Source organism: Pseudophryne corroboree, chromosome 9 (genome assembly GCF_028390025.1).
Source record: "Pseudophryne corroboree isolate aPseCor3 chromosome 9, aPseCor3.hap2, whole genome shotgun sequence".
Classification (NCBI taxonomy): domain Eukaryota; kingdom Metazoa; phylum Chordata; class Amphibia; order Anura; family Myobatrachidae; genus Pseudophryne; species Pseudophryne corroboree.
In genome coordinates this window covers 236,409,610-236,431,335 of record NC_086452.1, presented here as the reverse complement: position 1 = coordinate 236,431,335, position 21,726 = coordinate 236,409,610, and the positions used below count along the sequence as shown (strand labels likewise).

Here is a 21,726-nt window from a genome sequence, read left to right as displayed (position 1 = left end):
GAGGAATGAATATATTATGTTGCTAGGCACCTACTAGGCTCAACGTAAACAATTAAGTGAAGGGAAACCATTGATTGATTGTAACGTATTAACGTACATGTGCCCATTAGGGGAGTGAATATAAAAAGTTGCTAAGCAACTGGCTTTAATATGTTACTAAGGGACACATAACAGTGCTGGATTTTTATCTGGAAAACAGAAAAAAAGAAGAAGAAACCCTTAATTATTGTACTAATAATAATAATAATAATATGCATATATGCTGATTTTAATACAGCACGTATATTGAGACCATCTTGTGATGTAGGTAAATAACTCTAAATAAGGTCTGATTACCAAAGCCTTTACTCACTATAGTCTTTTTACTAATATAAAGTGTTTAAGTGTTTAAAAATATTAATGTGCACAATCAATTGGGCTTATACTCTAAATTACAAGAATGTGCCTTAGTTACTAATAATGTGTGCATATAAGAACTCCAAGGTTCGTAGTATATGTGCCAAACAGCAATAGGGTAATACCCCAGTTGTCACATGAACAGTACATCCTAAAAATACCTATTTCTAATAATGAATTAATCATATGTGAAAGTGATATTTAGAAAACAAACCTTTATAAGGATCTTTACAGAAATATTCAATCTCACCCATAGTTTCACAAATAAAAGAAAGGACAATAAAGAGAAACACACATTGACATGAACAAAAGTATATTTTGAAATAAAAATCAATTTTATTATGAATTTATAATATTAAAGAAAAGAAACAATATCAATATACTCGTTCAAACCTCTCAGTGACAAAGTATCTAAGGTGAAAATCCAGAAGGATTCTCTCCTTGAAAGTGCTAATTCTCTGTCCACTCCCCTATAATTGGGTTTGATGTGTTCAACTATTGTAAATGTAAGGTCTTTTATTTCTGAATTAAGGCACTCCGCGAAGTGTCTTGGTAAACTGTGGGTTTTGATCTTATTTTTAATATTTCGTAGATGTTCCTGTATACGCAACTTGATGATCCTTTTTGTTTTCCCAATATATGAAAGTTTACACCCACAGATGATTCGGTAAATTACAAAATTCGAATTACAGTTTACATTGTCCTTTAATCGGTATGAGTAACCATTATCTAAAGTACACACAAAGGGAGTTTTCTCTAAATGCTTACAGCAAATGCACTTATTACACGGGCGGCAACCCGTTCGAGAGTGCAAAAAGGTCTCCACCTTGGTGATGTCTTTATTTTCAAGTTTTGGCTTCAGTTTACTGGGGGCTAGTATACTTTTAAGGTTACTGGCTTTTTTAAAAAATATTTGAGGTTTTTTTCGTAAATTGGGGCCTAACACTGGGTCCTTGAGTAAAATGTTCCAATGTCGTTTAATAGTTCTTTTTATTTTCACATTTTACCTATTGAACTGTGTCATGAACGTTCTACTTCCAAATTCCCTTTTGGGTCTGGAAATTGTATTCAGATCTTCTCTATCTTTAGGTGAGGCTTTTATAATTGCTGCATCAATCTTAGATATGTTGTATCCTCTAGATACAAACTGCTCCTTTAAAATTACTGCTTGTGAATGAAAATCATCAGCATTACTACAGTTTCTGCATAAGCGCAGGAACTGTGCATAAGGGACACTGTTTAACCAGGTAGGATGATGGCAGCTCTTGGAAGGTATAAAGCTGTTTGCGTCTACTTCCTTAAAAAAGGTGGAAGTTTTGATTTTAGCCAACTTGGTAGTTTCTAACTTTAAATCAAGGCAGTCAATTGTGGTGTCATGAAATTTATAAGTAAATCTTAAATTAAAGGTGTTCTTATGGATGTCCTCTAAAATGAGTTCTACATCTGCCTGTTCGCCATTCCATACAAAAATATATAATGATGGTAGAATCTTATGTTTCACATGGAACTTAGATTTGTAGACAAGTGACTCCTCCCACTCCCCCATCAGTAAGTTGGCATATGATGGGGCAACTTTTGTCCCCATTGCCATCCCTTCCTGTTGGAGGTAAAATACCTCTTCGAACAGAAAAAAATTGTGCTGTAAGATGTATTTGATGCTATCTAAGATAAAGGAAATTTCTTCACATGATTTGGTACTGTCACTGTTGAGGACTTTTTGGCCTTTAGGCGCCAATTTACCAAAAAAACCTCAGATAATTTTAAAAAAAGCCAGTAACCTTAAAAGTATACTAGCCCCCAGTAAACTGAAGCCAAAACTTGAAAATAAAGACATCACCAAGATGGAGTCCTTTTTGCACTCTCAAACGGGTTGCCGCCCGTGTAATAAGTGCATTTGCTGTAAGCATTTAGAGAAAACTCCCTTTGTGTGTACTTTAGATAATGGTTACTCATACCGATTAAAGGACAATGTAAACTGTAATTCGAATTTTGTAATTTACCGAATCACCTGTGAGTGTAAACTTTCATATATTGGGAAATCAAAAAGGATCATCAAGTTGTGTATACAGGAACATCTACGAAATATAAAAAATAAGATCAAAACCCACAGTTTACCAAGACACTTCGCGGAGTGCCATAATTCAGAAATAAAAGACCTTACATTTACAATAGTTGAACACATCAAACCCAATTATAGGGGAGTGGACAGAGAATTAGCACTTTCAAGGAGAGAATCCTTCTGGATTTTCACCTTAGATACTTTGTCACCGAGAGGTTTGAACGAGAATATTGAAATTGTTTCTTTTCTTTAATGTTATAAATTCATAATAAAATTGATTTTTATTTCAAAATATACTTTTGTTCATGTCAATGTGAGTTTCTCTTTATTGTCTTTTCTTTTATTTGTGAAACTATGGGTGAGATTGAATATTTCTGTAAAGATCCTTATAAAGGTTTGTTTTCTAAATATCACTTTCACATATGATTAATTCATTATTAGAAGTAGGTATTTTTAGGATGTACTGTTCATGTGACAACTGGGGTATTACCCTATTGCTGTTTGGCACACATACTACGAACCTTGGAGTTCTTATATGCACACATTATTAGTAACTTAGGCACATTCTTGTAATTTAGAGTATAAGCCCCATTGATTGTGCACATTAATATTTTTAAACACTTAAACACTTTATATTAGTAAAAAGACTATAGTGAGTAAAGGCTTTGGTAATTAGACCTTATTTAGAATTCTTTACCTACATCACAAGATGGTCTCAATATATGTGCTGTATTAAAATCAGCATATATGTGTATTATTATTAATAAAATAATTAAGGATTTCTTCTTTTTTTATTTTTTCCAGATAAAAATCTAGCACCTTTATGTGTCACTTAGTAACATATTATAGCCAGTTGCTTAGCAACTTATTAAAATCACTCCCCTAATGGGCACATGTATGTTAATATGTTACAATCAATCAATGATTTCCCTTCACTTAATTGTTTACGTTGAGCCTAGTAGGTGCCTAGCAACATAATATATTCACTCCTCCGGCGGTGCGCGATTGGATGGAATGAGGAGGTGAGTGCATTTATTAAACGCTCCGTACGCCACATGTCCCAGAAGCTCCACTGAAAGAAGCGCGCATGCGCTCATTGTCTCCGCATGACGCATGCGTTCCACTCGCGGCAGTTGGAACGCAAACAGGAAGCACAACCTCATGCTTCAGGCGTTCTCAAGAGTGTCAATAAGATGTAATTGCTAAGTGTCATTTTTATTATTTAAGGTGTTTCTCACTGGATTGTCATCATATACCACTGGTCCTGTATACTATTCAGTCTAATTAAGCCGTGGTATGTACACATCTTGTTGTTGCATATGTATCATTGTTATAATATATTGATAAACCTTACGCAAGTGTTCCTTTATTACAGTCAGGAAGAGGTTTCAAACCCAATTTTTTTCGGTTTTAATCCTTTGATCCTGGTCGTTGTCAGCCATTATGGATCTTCTATTTCTATTTTAAATGGTATGGTTAAGCCCAATTCCTTTTTGTTTCTTTATATATATGCCCTACAACTAAGAGGCATTTTTTTCTATTATAGGTGGCGAACTGTCCAGTTTATTTCCCAGAGTTTCAGTTAATCAATATCCTTATTGTCTCAAATGCGAATTGTATTAATTTCTCGGGTTAGTATTAGTTACTATATATATATATATATATATATATATATATATATAAACATTAGGCTTTACATAAATAAAGCATGTATTATAATATTTCCCACCAGATCCTAAAATCCCTGTGAGACATATTGAATTCCAACAGATCACGCTTATATTACAAATATTCCAAGTGGGATTTATCATATCTTAAGGCTTTTGGGTTAGTACCAATTACTATAATTCCAACTTTTTAGATATGGCTCTTTACAAACAAAGTGTCTCATATAGTATTTTTCTAATTAGATTCATATGCAATACATTGGATTCCAGTAAATTACGTTTGCATTACAAAGTATTCCTTATGGAATTTTTCATATTACAATCTTAGGTAGGTATTAATACTATATCATACTTTTCTTTTGATTGGTATTTACTCATTTTTTCATTTCCCTAAGCCATGTTTTCATATTTTTTCACCCAGACATATTTTACCCCTGAAGAAGTCCGAACGGATGAAACGCGTAGGTTTTATCAATTATTGTACACTATCTCTTTGCTTTGATTATTCCTCCGAGAGCTCACACCGTTAAGGTGAGGGGGGTTATCTTGTAACATGTAAAGCATTTTGGTGTGTGTCAAAATAATTGTTATGTTATTTTATCATGTTTTACATTATGTCAATCTTATGACTATGGATTAAAGATCATTTTACATAAAGAATTCCTGTAACTAAACTGTGAATTTTTTGTCGGGTGATTTCTTTGGTGAGAGGGTTTCTCTATAGGCCCCAATCAGGAATTCCCTAAGGGGATAAGAACTCAAGAGAAGTCCTGCCCTTGAATCTGGAATTGATCAATTCTCCACCAGTTGGTATATTAGCGCACTCTGTATCTACTTGTCATTTATATATATATATATATATATATATATATATATATAAAAATAAACCCAGATTTGTCCTTATGGTTCTCTATTAGAACAGCAGCACCTCAAAAGCAATTCTCCTGTTAGTGAGGATTCAAACCGCATATCACCACCAAATGAATCAGAGGGTGCTTAGTTGCTTTCTAATAGACCTGCAATCCATACAGATAATCAGTATACCTCAATAAAAAAATTTTTTTTATTTAAATATGCTCAGTTCAACACTGATAGATCAGCAAACCCTTTTTTCACATACTTATAGTCTTGAACATAATAATATGTCAGCTGATAGTCAAAGCGGGGTATTGCTCTTCACAACCCTGAAGCTTTTCATCCTAAAAGGAGTATCTTTCATACTTTGGGAGCTAGTCACATCACTGCACAGGAGTGTAGCACTCTATTTTGCGATATTCATTTGCAAATGGACCCGTTCACAGCATGAATGATACAATTCCATATTTAACTATACAGATCACCCGTTTGAAGAAGTCCTTTTATGACGAAACGCGTCAGGGTTGTGAAGAGCAATACCCCACTGTTATTATATGCTGAAATATAATTATGTTTAAGACTATATGTATGTGAAAATGTGTTTGCTGATCTATCAGTGTTGAACTGAGCATATTTTAATTAAAAAAATGTTGATTATCTGTATGGATTGCTGGTCTATTAGAAAGCAACTTAGCACCCTCTGATTCAGTTTTTTGGATATATATATATGTGTGTGTGTGTGTGTGTGTGTGTGTGTGTGTGTGTGTGTATGTATAAAATACACACACATTTATAGACCGCTGCAAGAAAATGTCAGCATTTTAAAATGTAATAAATGACAGTGTGACTGAATAGCAAAGTAATCTAAAGTTGAGTTGATAAATGTTGTATAGGCATTAGCGACAGGAGGGATCAGGGTAGGAGAAAGGGGTGGTCAGCAGATACTGGGCTTCAAAAAGGGGGGAAACTGCAAGTGAAAGTAATTAAAACATATAATTGACAAGTGTCACCAACAGCGCCCCCTACCCTGTAGCGCTATGTTTGGTGCCCCGTCCACACACACCTAGTACGGCCCTGCAGTGTTGTGCCTTCTAGTAGCCAGTCTTCCAAAATAACACCCTTGACATCAGTTAAAACTATTAACTATTGGATTTGTTTTGACGTGCTTTCTTCATTCTTGGTGATGATGCTGTTTTCCAATGTATGGACTGGTGTTTTGTCTCACTATCATACTGGAAGATCCATGTTTCATCACAGGTAATAACTGTATCTAAAAAAATGCAACTCTGTTTGAATTTGTCCCATAATGCCTGTACAGATTTGCTTTTGATTTTCTTTCTACTTGGCAGTGAGAAGTCTTGGAACCATCTTAGCACAAACTTTTGTCTTTGTTAAGTTCTTGATGCAAAACTTGTCTAACAGTTTCATTCCAATACTGAGTGATGTCATTTCAAATGATTTTCTAAATTTGTTACACATTTTCATTTGTTTTTGATGTGCAATGCCTTCTAGGATGTTCATTGTCTTTCACACTCTCATGACCACCACTAAATCTTTTGTGCCACTCAAATTTACATGCACAAGACATATAACCTGCACTGTATGCCTCATTTAGCGCATACAGAAAGTTTCATTGGCCATTTTATTCAATTTAATAATTTTTTTTAGGTTAATATGTTGCTTTTACAATGCACAGGAAATACACAACTTCTTCAAATGCTCTGGGACAGCAAACTATCTGTGCAAGTGGGGTGAAACTTGAACATTTTTTGGGGGATAGTGAAAGGTTAGTGTTACCCCACACCCTTTTAACTCGCACAGTATGGTTTATTTTTTTACAAGTACAGTCTCATTTTTTAATATTGCACATAGTTCTCTGTGGGAAGTCTTCTGCTTGCATCACAGATCGAAAAGCTACATCTAAAGATACAGCATTGGATCACAATTACAACCATTAGTATGGGTGATGGAAGACACCGACCCTGGCCTCGACACACCTACGAAACAGGAGCAACACCCCCATTCTGTAAAACGGGCTATGACGCCCCCTGCCTGGCATCCAAACGGCCCCAGCTTGTTAATCATGCTGTTGCTTAAGGGGAACTGCAAGTGATTTCAAAGGATCTGTACTGCACATGAGCAGAATGAGACATATTATGTGCAGTCCTCCCACCGTCAGAGTCCAGCTATGAATCAGGACATGTGACCCCTTAACCTATTCAAACCCTTCCCACTCCCCTGCCACTCCTTGGTAATGTTTTGAACATAAAAGTGGACCTTGTACTTTGTACTCTTCTTTCATAGTATCATTATAACATGAAAACTGTTACTTATGTCCAATGAAAGTAAAAAGTAAAAAAAAAGTAATTCAGTTCTTTATTATGTTACTGAATGATCCAGGTTTGAAAAAATATTAAAGCATTTTTTATTAACTATACTATATATTTAAGAGGGCAGAGTTCTATTACAGTTCTTATGATATTTTCCTCTAGAAATCACCTGTGACCCTTACCAATATGTAGCACATGGACATTTGGTGGAAGAGAAGGCTGTTTACAGAGAGGGAGATACAATTACTCTGAATTGTGATGAATATTATAAAATTCAGTATGAACCAAATAAACCACGTGTATGCACAGCAAATGGCTGGTATCCACCTTCATCTTGTATTAGTAAGTATATTTACAAACTATTATGCTTATTATTGCACAGCAATCACTAAAGCCATGATGTCTATGTTGGCATTAGATCTACAGTACATCCAACATCTTCCATCAATACATCTGATTTTAGACAGTTAGCTGAGGTCATGTGTACATGTTACCAGATTCCATCTTAATTCCAATTTACCAGAACAGCAAGGCCTCACATGTACTTGTGCATTTAACAAAAAGTTATTCTTTGACTAAAAAATGCCATTGTACCGACTATCCACTTAACTAAAGTTATGTGGACAAAAAGTACTGATCATTGCATGACTTTGAATGGGTGGGTATATTACATAGTAACATAGTATCTGAGGTTGAAAAAAGACAATTGTCCATCGAGTTCAACCTATTTGTGGTCTCCTATGCATGATGATTTGACTAAAATTTCTGACTGATGCTGATGTCAGCCGTTGCATTTTATCCCTATTTATAGTAACTATAATGCATATAACTATAATGTATTGCCTTCAGTAGCAGTGGTACACAAGTTGCACAACACTAGCTCATTCACAGGCAGTCTACTCTCTATCACTGGCTTCACTAAGAGGCATCGCTGTGTCAATTTTTGGAAAAACTAAAGATATGATAGCAAAATAGCTTACCCCACTAAAGATGCATACACACTGTGCAATGTATTCTTGCAATTTTTACTATATAGTCAAAACCGCAAGAAAAGTTAGCACATCTCGCACCATGTGTACACAGCTTGGGATCGGTATCGCAAGAAAAAATTAGACTTTGCAGGCAAGTCAATTCTGACTATATTGTGTACAATCTAGTACAAAGTATAGTCAAAAACAGCCATAGTCAAAATGACACATAGCCAACATTGCACTGCGTGTATAGACATTATCACTGCTTCTGGGCTCCGGGGGAGTTCAAGGGAAATCACATAGTCAAAATCGGGCATAGTCAATATCTCACCGTGTGTATGCACCTTTAGCCTCTCCTCAGGATTTCTCATTTCTGATAATGCAAGTAACATTGCACAAGCATAATGTCTGGGTGAATTTGAACATGTACCATGTTTTGTGCACATAATAAATTTGTTGGTTCAGAATTTCTTAAAAAATGACATGTCTGTGCAGAAGATACTGGCTGTGGTCAGCAAATTTTCTGGGCATTTTTCACATTTAGAAACCACATGTAGAATATTGTGTCAGCTCTAAGAATAGTTTGATGTACCATGCCAACAACTGAAGCAAGAGGTATTGAGGTAGATAGGTGTAAGTAGACCCTCTATATGATTCAAGGACTGGAGGAACAGCAACAAGCTGTCATAATGTACATATCAATCCATGAGACTGGGAGAGGGGGGCATGTCACCTTAGTCCAGCAAACTACAGATTAAGCTCAGTTTTATGCAAGCTACTGAGTCCATTTGAAATTGTAACCAATAAGTGAGTTCAGATACTGGCCAGTCTAAGTCAGGTCATACCCTTTATTTAATCTAGGGAACTAAAGAAGGAGATGAAACCAAGTGATTCCATCAAGTTTGTTGGATTTGTGGAACACGTTCTTTATTTGCTTTGCCAGAGCCCAAGAAATTGCAACAATCTTGCAATTGGATCACTATATTTTGTCAACCATGCTACTGTAGATCCTAGGTTTAAGTCATATATAACATCTTTCTTTCCAAATGACACTAAGTGATGCATGACAATATGACATCTCCAGCTTCTCTTGCAAATGCTGCTGCCAGGAAATACCTGAACTTTTCCAAGAGATGATTATGATGAATTACCTCAGCACACCAGATTTAAACAACAATATAACATCTAGTCAGGCTTAAAAGAATTACCTACATATATTGACACCTCTACTGTGACTTAATCTGATACAGTAAACATCAATAGAATGGTGAAGGTTTACTGTAATAAAAATAATTTACAAAATACTGTAGCATCTTAATAGTCCCTTTGAATATTGGGAGGAAAACAAGGCAAATTGTGGAAAAACTGATGTTCATATAAATTAACTACAAATTCTATGAGGAAGACCTGTGCCAACAATTACAGCAACCAGAGACTTCTGTAATGATGGATTCCAGTGAGGATGAGCTAATATTGTGTGATCATAATATTAAGAATGGATAGTGGTTGACAATGAGGGTGAAGCTGATATGTTCCAAATGTGATGATGATTAGCAACACTGTTAGCCTGCTTAATCCTATTTGAAGCTTGTTTTAACCAAACCACCAAGATGTTGTATTTTGTGAGAGTCCAAGCAAACCAAGCACAAAGCTGGCAGTCCCTGTCACTCAAGTGCTTGGTTTGTAATAATAATAATAATAATAATAATAATAATAATAATAATAATGTGCAAAACCCCAGCTTCTATGGACTGCATTGGTTGTAGCCCATAGAAGCCAGATTGAGCTGCATGAACAGCAGGAAGTGGCTTCCCACAGGTTGCAAGAACAAGAAGTTATCAACAAGATAAAAACGTAGGCGCATAAGTCACATAAAAAAATGATAGTTCATTCAAAATAACCCACAAATTCTGGCAATAGTTAGCAATGCTTGTTCCTATTGAAATCAGACTGATTGTTCCGGACCCTAAGTGTACAAAGTCTGTGGTTCAAGGAAAACTCACTAGGTATGCGGTGCTCCAAGTGTTTCGAGATCACAGGATACAGTATACAAACTATAACTGTTTTCCTTGAAACACAGACTTTGTACACTTAAGGTCCTGAACAATCAGTCCGATTTCAATAGGATCATGCATTGCTAACTAATGCCAGAATTTGTGGGTTATTTTGAATATACTATCATTTTTTATGTGACTTACTTTTTTATTATAATCATGTTTACATATTATTAAAAAAATTAGAGATATGCACCGGAAATTTTTCGGGTTTTGTGTTTTGGTTTTGGATTTGGTTCCGCGGCCGTGTTTTGGATTCGGACGCATTTTGGCAAAACCTCCCTGAAAATGTTTTGTCGGATTCGGGTGTGTTTTGGATTTGGGTGTTTTTTTTCAAAAACCCCTCAAAACAGCTTAAATCATAGAATTTGGGGGTATTTTGATCCTATAGTATTATTAAACTCAATAACCACAATTTCCACTCATTTCCAGTCTATTCTGAACACCTCACACTACTATTTTAATCATAAAATGTGCACCGAGGTCGCTGGATGACTAAGCAAAGCGACCCAAGAGGGTGGCACAAACAACTGGCCCATCTAGGAGTGGCACTGCAGTGTCAGACAGGATGGCACTTCAAAAAATTGGCCCCTAACAGCACATGATACAAAGAAAAGAGAAAAAGAGGAATTATTCGTTCTATTCAATGGTATTATTGGTCCAAATCACTGGAAGAAAATGACAAAATCACTGGAATTATTTGTTCTAATCAATGGTATTATTGGTCCAAATCACTGGAAGAAAATGACAAAATCACTGGAATTATTTGTTCTAATCAATGGTATTATAGGTCCAAATCACTGGAAGAAAATAACAAAATCACTGGAATTAAATGGCAGTAATGTCGGGAATTATATCAAATGGCAGTACCACTGCACATATACGGTAGTGTCAGACAGGATGGCACTTCAAAAAATTGTCCCCAAACAGCACATGATGCAAAGAAAAGAGAAAAAGAGGTGCACTGTGGTTGCTGGACGGCTAAGCTAAGCGACACAAACACCTCAATATCACAGGAATTATTTGTTCTAATCAATGGTATTATTGGTCCAAATCACTGGAAGAAAATGACAAAATCACTGGAATTAAATGGCAGTAATGGCGGGAATTATATCAAATGGCAGTACCGCTGAACATAGACAGAAGTGTCAGACAGGATGGCACTTAAAAAACTTGTCCCCAAACAGCACATGATGCAAAGAAAAGAGAAAAAGAGGTGCACTGTGGTCGCTGGACGGCTAAGCTAAGCGACACAAACACCTCAATGTCACAGGAATTATTTGTTCTAATCAATGGTATTATTGGTCCAAATCACTGGAAGAAAATGACAAAATCACTGGAATTATTCATTCTAATCAATGGTATTATTGGTCCAAATCACTGGAAGAAAATGACAAAATCACTGGAATTAAATGGCAGTAATGTTGGGAATTATATCAAATGGCAGTACCACTGGACATATACGGTAGTGTCAGACAGGATGGCACTTCAAAAAATTGGCCCCAAACAGTACATGATGCAAAGAAAAGAGAAAAAGAGGTGCATTGTGGTTGCTGGACGGCTAAGCTAAGCGACACAAACACCTCAATGTCACAGGAATTATTTGTTCTAATCAATGGTATTATTGGTCCAAATCACTGGAAGAAAATGACAAAATCACTGGCATTAAATGGCAGTAATGTCGGGAATTATATCAAATGGCAGTACCACTGAACATATACGGAAGTGTCAGACAGGATGGCACTTCAAAAAATTGGCCCCAAACAGCACATGATGCAAAGAAAAGAGAAAAGAGGTGCACTGTGGTCGCTGGACGGCTAAGCTAAGCGACACAAACACCTCAATGTCACAGGAATTATTTGTTCTAATCAATGGTATTATTGGTCCAAATCACTGGAAGAAAATGACAAAATCACTGGAATTATTTGTTCTAATCAATGGTATTATTGGTCCAAATCATTGGAAGAAAATGACAAAATCACTGGAATTAAATGGCAGTAATGTTGGGAATTATATCAAATGGCAGTACCACTGGACATATACGGAAGTGTCAGACAGGATGGCACTTCAAAAAATTGGCCCCAAACAGCACATCATTATGCAAAGAAAAGAGAAAAAGAGGTGCACTGTGGTCGCTTGACGGCTAAGCTAAGCGACACAAACACCTCAATATCACAGGAATTATTTGTTCTAATCAATGGTATTATTGGTCCAAATCACTGGAAGAAAATGACAAAATTACTGGGTTTATTCGTTCTAATCAATGGTATTGTTGGTCCAAATCTCTGGAAGAAAATGACAAAATCACTGGAATTATTCATTCTAATCAATGGTATTATTGGTCCAAATCACTGGAAAAAAATGACAAAATCACTGGAATTAAATGGCAGTAATGTTGGGAATTATATCAAATGGCAGTGTCACTGGACATATACGGAAGTGTCAGACAGGATGGCACTTCAAAAAATTGGCCCCAAACAGCACATCATTATGCAAAGAAAAGAGAAAAAGAGGTGCACTGTGGTCGCTGGACGGCTAAGCTAAGCGACACAAACACCTCAATATCACAGGAATTATTTGTTCTAATCAATGGTATTATTGGTCCAAATCACTGGAAGAAAATGACAAAATCACTGGAATTATTCGTTCTAATCAATGGTATTGTTGGTCCAAATCTCTGGAAGAAAATGACAAAATCACTGGAATTAAATGGCAGTAATGTCGGGAATTATATCAAATGGCAGTACCACTGGACATATACGAAAGTGTCAGACAGGATGGCACTTCAAAAAATTGGCCCCAAACAGCACATGACGCAAAGAAAAGAGAAAAAGAGGTGCACTGTGGTCGCTGGATGGCTAAGCTAAGCGACACAAACACCTCAATGTCACAGGAATTATTTGTTCTAATCAATGGTATTATTGGTCCAAATCACTGGAAGAAAATGACAAAATCATTGGAATTATTTCTTCTAATCAATGGTATTACTGGTCCAAATCACTGGAAGAAAATGACAAAATCACTGGAATTATTTGTAAACATTTGTAGAAAGTCACTGCTTTCTGATTACAGAAATGATCAGATATTCCTGCGAATCCACAATCCCTTCCCAGAGGAAAAAGAAATTGAGAAACCGTTGTTTGAGAACGTTTGTTCTCTTTCCCTTACAAAGGAACAAACCACTTTCCAAGAAGACTGACGTTTTTGGGATTATGGAGACATAATGTTTTTGAATATAAATCCTAAAGCAGGTGGTGTATTAGAGCAAAAGAGTGCAAGAGACCAGCCATGCAGTTTTTGAAATATTATGACAAAATGTTACTGTATTTAATATGCACTCATACCTAACTCTGCTAAGTACTGTTTGGTATACTGTATCTGGCTTCCATGAGGTAGTTGTCCATTATTTCAGCTTCCATTGACCTTTTTGAAAGCGGTAGAAGTTATCGATTCTTTTTTTTTTTTTTTTTCCTATTTTTAATTTTCTCCTGCATAGCCCAGTAAAATGTTGCAATGTTAAGTATGGACTTGTGCCTTCTGGGGGTCCACTTTTTCACCAAACCCAGCCAAATCTCATCCTAAACCTCTGTTCCACGTTCTCTATGTACCCCATCTGTGTCACCCATGTCTGTCTACCCCTCCCCTTTAGATTGTAAACTCTCACGAGCAGGGCCCTCTTCCCTCATGTGCTTATCCTTTGTCTTACTTTAATAATCTTCAACTGTACCACATCCAGCAGTCTTCTGCCACCTGATACTTATTCCAGTGTCATCTGCTGATGTAACTATGTGTATTTACCCTGTACTTGTCCTATACTGTCATCAACTGTAAGTTGCTGTTTTCCTGTTTGATTATTTATGTACTGTGTAATTGGGCGCTGCAGAACCCTTGTGGCGCCATATAAATAAAGGATAATAATAATAATAATAATAATAATAATAATAATATAGGGTGTATAATCCCCAGGTGTATCTCACACATCACACAGTACAGTATATAGGGTGTATAATTCCCAGGTGTATCTCACACATCTCTCAGTACAGATTACAGGATGTATAATCACCAGGTGTATAACACACGTCGCACAGTACAGTATACATACTGGTCACAACAAGGCATCAGGTATTGAGCACTGATCAGGATACTAGAAGTGACACAGAGCTGCAAGATACAGCAATGGCCTACTGTACTGTACTATATATGTATACTGTTGGTCACCAAAATACTGCACTGTAGTACTATATATACTGCTCACAATAATGCAGCACAGATATGGAATGGATACTTGCAGTGACACAGAGCTGCAAGATACTACAGCAATGGCCTAATGTACTGTACAACTATATACTGTTGGTCACCAAAATGCTGCACTATCCTACTATATACTGCTCACCAAAATGCAGCACAGATATGGAATGGATACTTGCAGTGACACAGAGCTGCAAGAAACAGCAATGGCCTACTGTAATGTACTACTATTATACTGGTGGTCCCCAGTCCCCACAATAAAGCACACTGAGCACAAATATTTGCAGCACACTGAGCACAGATATGGAGCGTTTTCAGGCAGAGAACGTAGATAGTTTCAGCACACTGAGCACAGATATTTGCAGCACACTGAGCACAGATATTTGCAGCACACTGAGCACAGATTACGGAGCTTTTCAGGGAGAGAACGCAGCCACGTCCTCTCCGTTCAATCTCCAATGCACGAGTGAAAATGGCGGCGATGCACGGCTCTTTATATAGAATACGTATCTCGCGAGAATCCGACAGCGGGATGATGACTTTCGGGCACGTTCGGGTTAACCGAGCAAGGCAGGAAGATCCGAGGCTGCCTCGGAACCATGTAAAATAGGTGAAGTTCGGGGGGTTCGGATCTCGGAGAACTGAACCCGCTCATCTCTATAAAAAATATGAATTTTTAACCAGTTTTTTCAGATAATTTCAAACAGCCAGAAGTGCTGCTATTAGTGTGTTCACACATGTTAATTTCTCCCACAGGAAGCACACTCTCTGCTAATCGCAGCCTAGTCTGGCAGTCCTAGAGGGAGAGAACCTCCAGGTGACCTGCAGGTAGAATTTCTAATAGGAAGTCACTGCCAGTCACAGTGACTGAGCTGAGCTCTGTGTCACATGCTGAGCAGGTCAGTGAAACACAGTGGTGCTGCTGATCCCCGGGTAAGGCAGCCAGCACACATATTTCATACAACATTGCATGCATGTTTATATGTGCTGACCAGCTCCCCTCTCCCTGCAATGTGTGGTCGGAGCTGCAGCCCAGGGGCATCGATCATCACTGATAATAGATATTAGATAAAATAAATATACAATATGTAAACCATAATCTAGACATGGTCAGCAATCCAAACTGGACATAAATTAGTTCATGGAAGATAAAGAATTCAGGGGATCTTTCAAAAAAAATATGTGTCTCATAACAAAATTTGAAGTGAAAGCAATAATATATTTGGTGTTTAAGATCCAAAGTAAGGGAGTCTATGAAATCTTCCAACAATTAAAAAAAGGATGCCATGTTAGTTTATTTATATAGTGTGATCTCCAGCCAGTCCATTTGAAAGGCATAAATTAACTTATTCCTAAACAAAGAGACAGACGGCAGCTGTGAACTGGTCAACATTGGTCAACATTTGTAATTGCAATACTTGCGATCTACAACCGAAATAATCAATAATAATTTTTTTTTTACCTCAAAAGGGAAAATTTTTAAGCATGACGCCCATAATAGAAGTTTACTTAGAAGATAAGTAGAAGCAAATCTATCAACAGAGGACCAAAATTGGAGTATAAGAGGGTATTCCCACATTCAATGTAGGAATGTTGCATTTGAATCTCCACATTTAAAGGAAGCACTAGTGTCTTCTACGCCCATCACAAACCTGTGGTGGGGGAAAGATACCCATTATAGGAAATATTATAAAATATTATACATTTCCCTATACATGCATGAAATTATCTGTGTTTGTGTGTGACACGGTTTTGTATGGTTCGCACACAGATACAGATATATATTTTTATATATTTTTTATATATAACTTAAAGGCAGGTAGACAATGTAACAAAGCAACGAGGAATGCTAGTCAGATGCTTGATTGCATAGGGAGAGGAATCAGCAACCTAAAGAAAATAGTAATATTGCCACTGTATAGGTCATTGGTACGGCCTCATCTAGAATACTGTGTTTATTTCCTGTTCTCAAGATTGCCATTCTTATTGAATAACGTCTCCCTGAGATGTGGAAGAAGACTAAAGGGAGATCAAAGTGTCCTGCACATCACTTGTGCGTTGTTCAACAGTGTCAAGCCTTTTAGTGTGAGATTCTATTTGGGAGACCACTGAAGTGAGGGTAGATTGGAACTTAAAATGATTGCTCCTTTATGGGTTTGATAACTGACAGTCTTTCTTGGCTGCTGCAGTAGCCGACGGTGCAGCAAGGGGGATTGAGGATGTTGTGTCTCCTCTAGGAGTTAAGAACAGGGTAGTGTGAGGAGATATGGACAAGCACATTGATGGTGGAGAATAAGAGACATGAGAGGCTAAAGGCTTTGCCTGAGAGAAATTTGTCTTAACTTACTATCTAGTCATATTAAAATATTTGTGCATACCCAATGTAACCACAATAGAGGTGCAGTTTGTAGAGGGACAATCACATAAATATCAACAGATAAACATCAAAACATATAACAGGACATTAATATGGCAATGTAAGTAGCATATTTAAACTGAGGAGATAAATCTTGAGCAATATCTCAGATATACATCCAAAATCAAGGAAAATAACAGTGGCAAATTCTAGAGATGAGCGGGTTCGGTTCCTCGGAATCCGAACCCGCCCGAACTTCATGTTTTTTTACACGGGTCCGAGCGACTCGGATCTTCCCGCCTTGCTCGGTTAACCTGAGCGCGCCCGAACGTCATCATCACGCTGTCGGATTCTCGCGAGGCTCGGATTCTATCGCGAGACTCGGATTCTATATAAGGAGCCGCGCGTCGCCGCCATTTTTCACACGTGCATTGAGATTCATAGGGAGAGGACGTGTCTGGCGTCCTCTCCGTTTATAGAGATTCGAGAAGAGAGTGAGACAGAGAGAGACACAGTAGTAATTTGGGGAGCATTAGGAGGAGTACTACTACTACTAGTACTTGCTGAAGTGATAGAGAGAGATAGTGTGACTGTATTATCTGACTTGTGGGGGAGACACTGACAGTGGGGAGCAGTTAGAGTCCGAGAGCAGGACTCAGGACTCAGGAGTACATATAACGTACAGTGCACACTTTTGCTGCCAGAGTGCCAGCCACACTGCCATTGTTTGTGACCACACTGACCACCAGTATAATATATATTGTGATTGTCTGCTTAGAACTCAGGAGTACTACTTGCAAGTTGCTGATAGTGTGACCAGTGACCTGACCACCAGTTTAATAAATCACCACCAGTTTATGAGTTTAATATATATTATATATATATATATATATATAATTGTATATAATATATATATAATATTGTATACCACCTAGCACCTACCCGTGTTTTTTTTTTTTTTTCTTTCTTCTTTATACATACTACTATAGTAGCTTACTGTAGCAGTCTGCGGTGCTGCTGAGCTGACAGTGTCCAGCAGGTCCGTCATCAGTCATTACATAATAAATATATAATATATACCTGTCCGGCTGCAGTACTAGTGATATTATATATACATATATATTGATTTCATCTCATTATCATCCAGTCTATATTAGCAGCAGACACAGTACGTTAGTCCACGGCTGTAGCTACCTCTGTGTCGGCACTCGGCAGTCCATCCATAATTGTATACCACCTACCCTTGGTTGTTTTTTTTTTCTTTCTTCTTTATACATACTACTATAGTAGCTTACTGTAGCAGTCTGCGGTGCTGCTGAGCTGACAGTGTCCAGCAGGTCCGTCATCAGTCATTACATAATAAATATATAATATATACCTGTCCGGCTGCAGTACTAGTGATATTATATATACATATATATTGATTTCATCTCATTATCATCCAGTCTATATTATCAGCAGACACAGTACGTTAGTCCACGGCTGTAGCTACCTCTGTGTCGGCACTCGGCAGTCCATCCATAATTGTATACCACCTACCCGTGGTTGTTGTTTTTTTCTTTCTTCTTTATACATACTACTATAGTAGCTTACTGTAGCAGTCTGCGGTGCTGCTGAGCTGACAGTGTCCAGCAGGTCCGTCATCAGTCATTACATAATAAATATATAATATATACCTGTCCGGCTGCAGTACTAGTGATATTATATATATACATATATATTGATTTCATCTCATTATCATCCAGTCTATATTAGCAGCAGACACAGTACGTTAGTCCACGGCTGTAGCTACCTCTGTGTCGGCACTCGGCAGTCCATCCATAATTGTATACCACCTACCCGTGGTTGTTGTTTTTTTCTTTCTTCTTTATACATACTACTATAGTAGCTTACTGTAGCAGTCTGCGGTGCTGCTGAGCTGACAGTGTCCAGCAGGTCCGTCATCAGTCATTACATAATAAATATATAATATATACCTGTCCGGCTGCAGTACTAGTGATAATATATATACATATATATTGATTTCATCTCATTATCATCCAGTCTATATTAGCAGCAGACACAGTACGGTAGTCCACGGCTGTAGCTACCTCTGTGTCGGCACTCGGCAGTCCATCCATAATTGTATACCACCTACCCGTGGTTGTTGTTTTTTTCTTTCTTCTTTATACATACTACTATAGTAGCTTACTGTAGCAGTCTGCGGTGCTGCTGAGCTGACAGTGTCCAGCAGGTCCGTCATCAGTCATTACATAATAAATATATAATATATACCTGTCCGGCTACAGTACTAGTGATATTATATATACATATATATTGATTTCATCTCATTATCATCCAGTCTATATTAGCAGCAGACACAGTACGTTAGTCCACGGCTGTAGCTACCTCTGTGTCGGCACTCGGCAGTCCATCCATAATTGTATACCACCTACCCGTGGTTGTTGTTTTTTTCTTTCTTCTTTATACATACTACTATAGTAGCTTACTGTAGCAGTCTGCGGTGCTGCTGAGCTGACAGTGTCCAGCAGGTCCGTCATCAGTCATTACATAATAAATATATAATATATACCTGTCCGGCTGCAGTACTAGTGATATCATATATACATATATATTGATTTAATCTAATTATCATCCAGTCTATATTAGCAGCAGACACAGTACGGTAGTCCACGGCTGTAGCTACCTCTGTGTCGGCACTCGGCAGTCCATCCATAATTGTATACCACCTACCCGTGGTTGTTGTTTTTTTCTTTCTTCTTTATACATGCTACTATAGTAGCTTACTGTAGCAGTCTGCGGTGCTGCTGAGCTGACAGTGTCCAGCAGGTCCGTCATCAGTCATTACATAATAAATATATAATATATACCTGTCCGGCTGCAGTACTAGTGATATTATATATACATATATATTGATTTCATCTCATTATCATCCAGTCTATATTAGCAGCAGACACAGTACGGTAGTCCACGGCTGTAGCTACCTCTGTGTTGGCACTCGGCAGTCCATCCATAAGTATACTAGTATCCATCCATCTCCATTGTTTACCTGAGGTGCCTTTTAGTTGTCCCTATTAAAATATGGAGAACAAAAATGTTGAGGTTCCAAAATTAGGGAAAGATCAAGATCCACTTCCACCTCGTGCTGAAGCTGCTGCCACTAGTCATGGCCGAGACGATGAAATGCCAGCAACGTCGTCTGCCAAGGCCGATGCCCAATGTCATAGTACAGAGCATGTAAAATCCAAAACACCAAATATCAGTAAAAAAAGGACTCCAAAACCTAAAATAAAATTGTCGGAGGAGAAGCGTAAACTTGCCAATATGCCATTTACCACACGGAGTGGCAAGGAACGGCTGAGGCCCTGGCCTATGTTCATGGCTAGTGGTTCAGCTTCACATGAGGATGGAAGCACTCAGCCTCTCGCTAGAAAAATGAAAAGACTCAAGCTGGCAAAAGCACCGCAAAGAACTGTGCGTTCTTCGAAATCCCAAATCCACAAGGAGAGTCCAATTGTGTCGGTTGCGATGCCTGACCTTCCCAACACTGGACGTGAAGAGCATGCGCCTTCCACCATTTGCACGCCCCCTGCAAGTGCTGGAAGGAGCACCCGCAGTCCAGTTCCTGATAGTCAGATTGAAGATGTCAGTGTTGAAGTACACCAGGATGAGGAGGATATGGGTGTTGCTGGCGCTGGGGAGGAAATTGACCAGGAGGATTCTGATGGTGAGGTGGTTTGTTTAAGTCAGGCACCCGGGGAGACACCTGTTGTCCGTGGGAGGAATATGGCCATTGACATGCCTGGTGAAAATACCAAAAAAATCAGCTCTTCGGTGTGGAAGTATTTCAACAGAAATGCGGACAACAGGTGTCAAGCCGTGTGTTGCCTTTGTCAAGCTGTAATAAGTAGGGGTAAGGACGTTAACCACCTCGGAACATCCTCCCTTATACGTCACCTGCAGCGCATTCATAATAAGTTAGTGACAAGTTCAAAAACTTTGGGTGACAGTGGAAGCAGTCCACTGACCAGTAAATCCCTTCCTCTTGTAACCAAGCTTACGCAAACCACCCCACCAACTCCCTCAGTGTCAATTTCCTCCTTACCCAGGAATGCCAATAGTCCTGCAGGCCATGTCACTGGCAATTCTGACGAGTCCTCTCCTGCCTGGGATTCCTCCGATGCATCCTTGAGTGTAATGCCTACAGCTGCTGGCGCTGCTGTTGTTGCTGCTGGGAGTCGATCGTCATCCCAGAGGGGAAGTCGGAAGACCACTTGTACTACTTCCAGTAAGCAATTGACTGTCCAACAGTCCTTTGCGAGGAAGATGAAATATCACAGCAGTCATCCTGCTGCAAAGCGGATAACTGAGGCCTTGACAACTATGTTGGTGTTAGACGTGCGTCCGGTATCCGCCGTTAGTTCACAGGGAACTAGACAATTTATTGAGGCAGTGTGCCCCCGTTACCAAATACCATCTAGGTTCCACTTCTCTAGGCAGGCGATACCGAGAATGTACACGGACGTCAGAAAAAGACTCACCAGTGTCCTAAAAAATGCAGTTGTACCCAATGTCCACTTAACCACGGACATGTGGACAAGTGGAGCAGGGCAGGGTCAGGACTATATGACTGTGACAGCCCACTGGGTAGATGTATGGACTCCCGCCGCAAGAACAGCAGCGGCGGCACCAGTAGCAGCATCTCGCAAACGCCAACTCTTTCCTAGGCAGGCTACGCTTTGTATCACCGCTTTCCAGAATACGCACACAGCTGAAAACCTCTTACAGCA

General features: G+C 38.4%; 1 protein-coding gene across 1 annotated transcript in view; it reads left to right on the top strand.

The window, feature by feature from the left end:
* Window positions 1–21,726, top strand: part of LOC134957936 (complement factor H-related protein 4-like) — a 717,700-nt gene that overhangs the window by 239,234 nt on the left and 456,740 nt on the right. Inside the window, exon 7 of the mRNA XM_063940187.1 lies at window positions 7,470–7,649. Within this exon, the coding sequence (XP_063796257.1) occupies window positions 7,470–7,649 (180 nt within the window). The remainder of the gene's footprint in view (window positions 1–7,469; window positions 7,650–21,726) is intronic.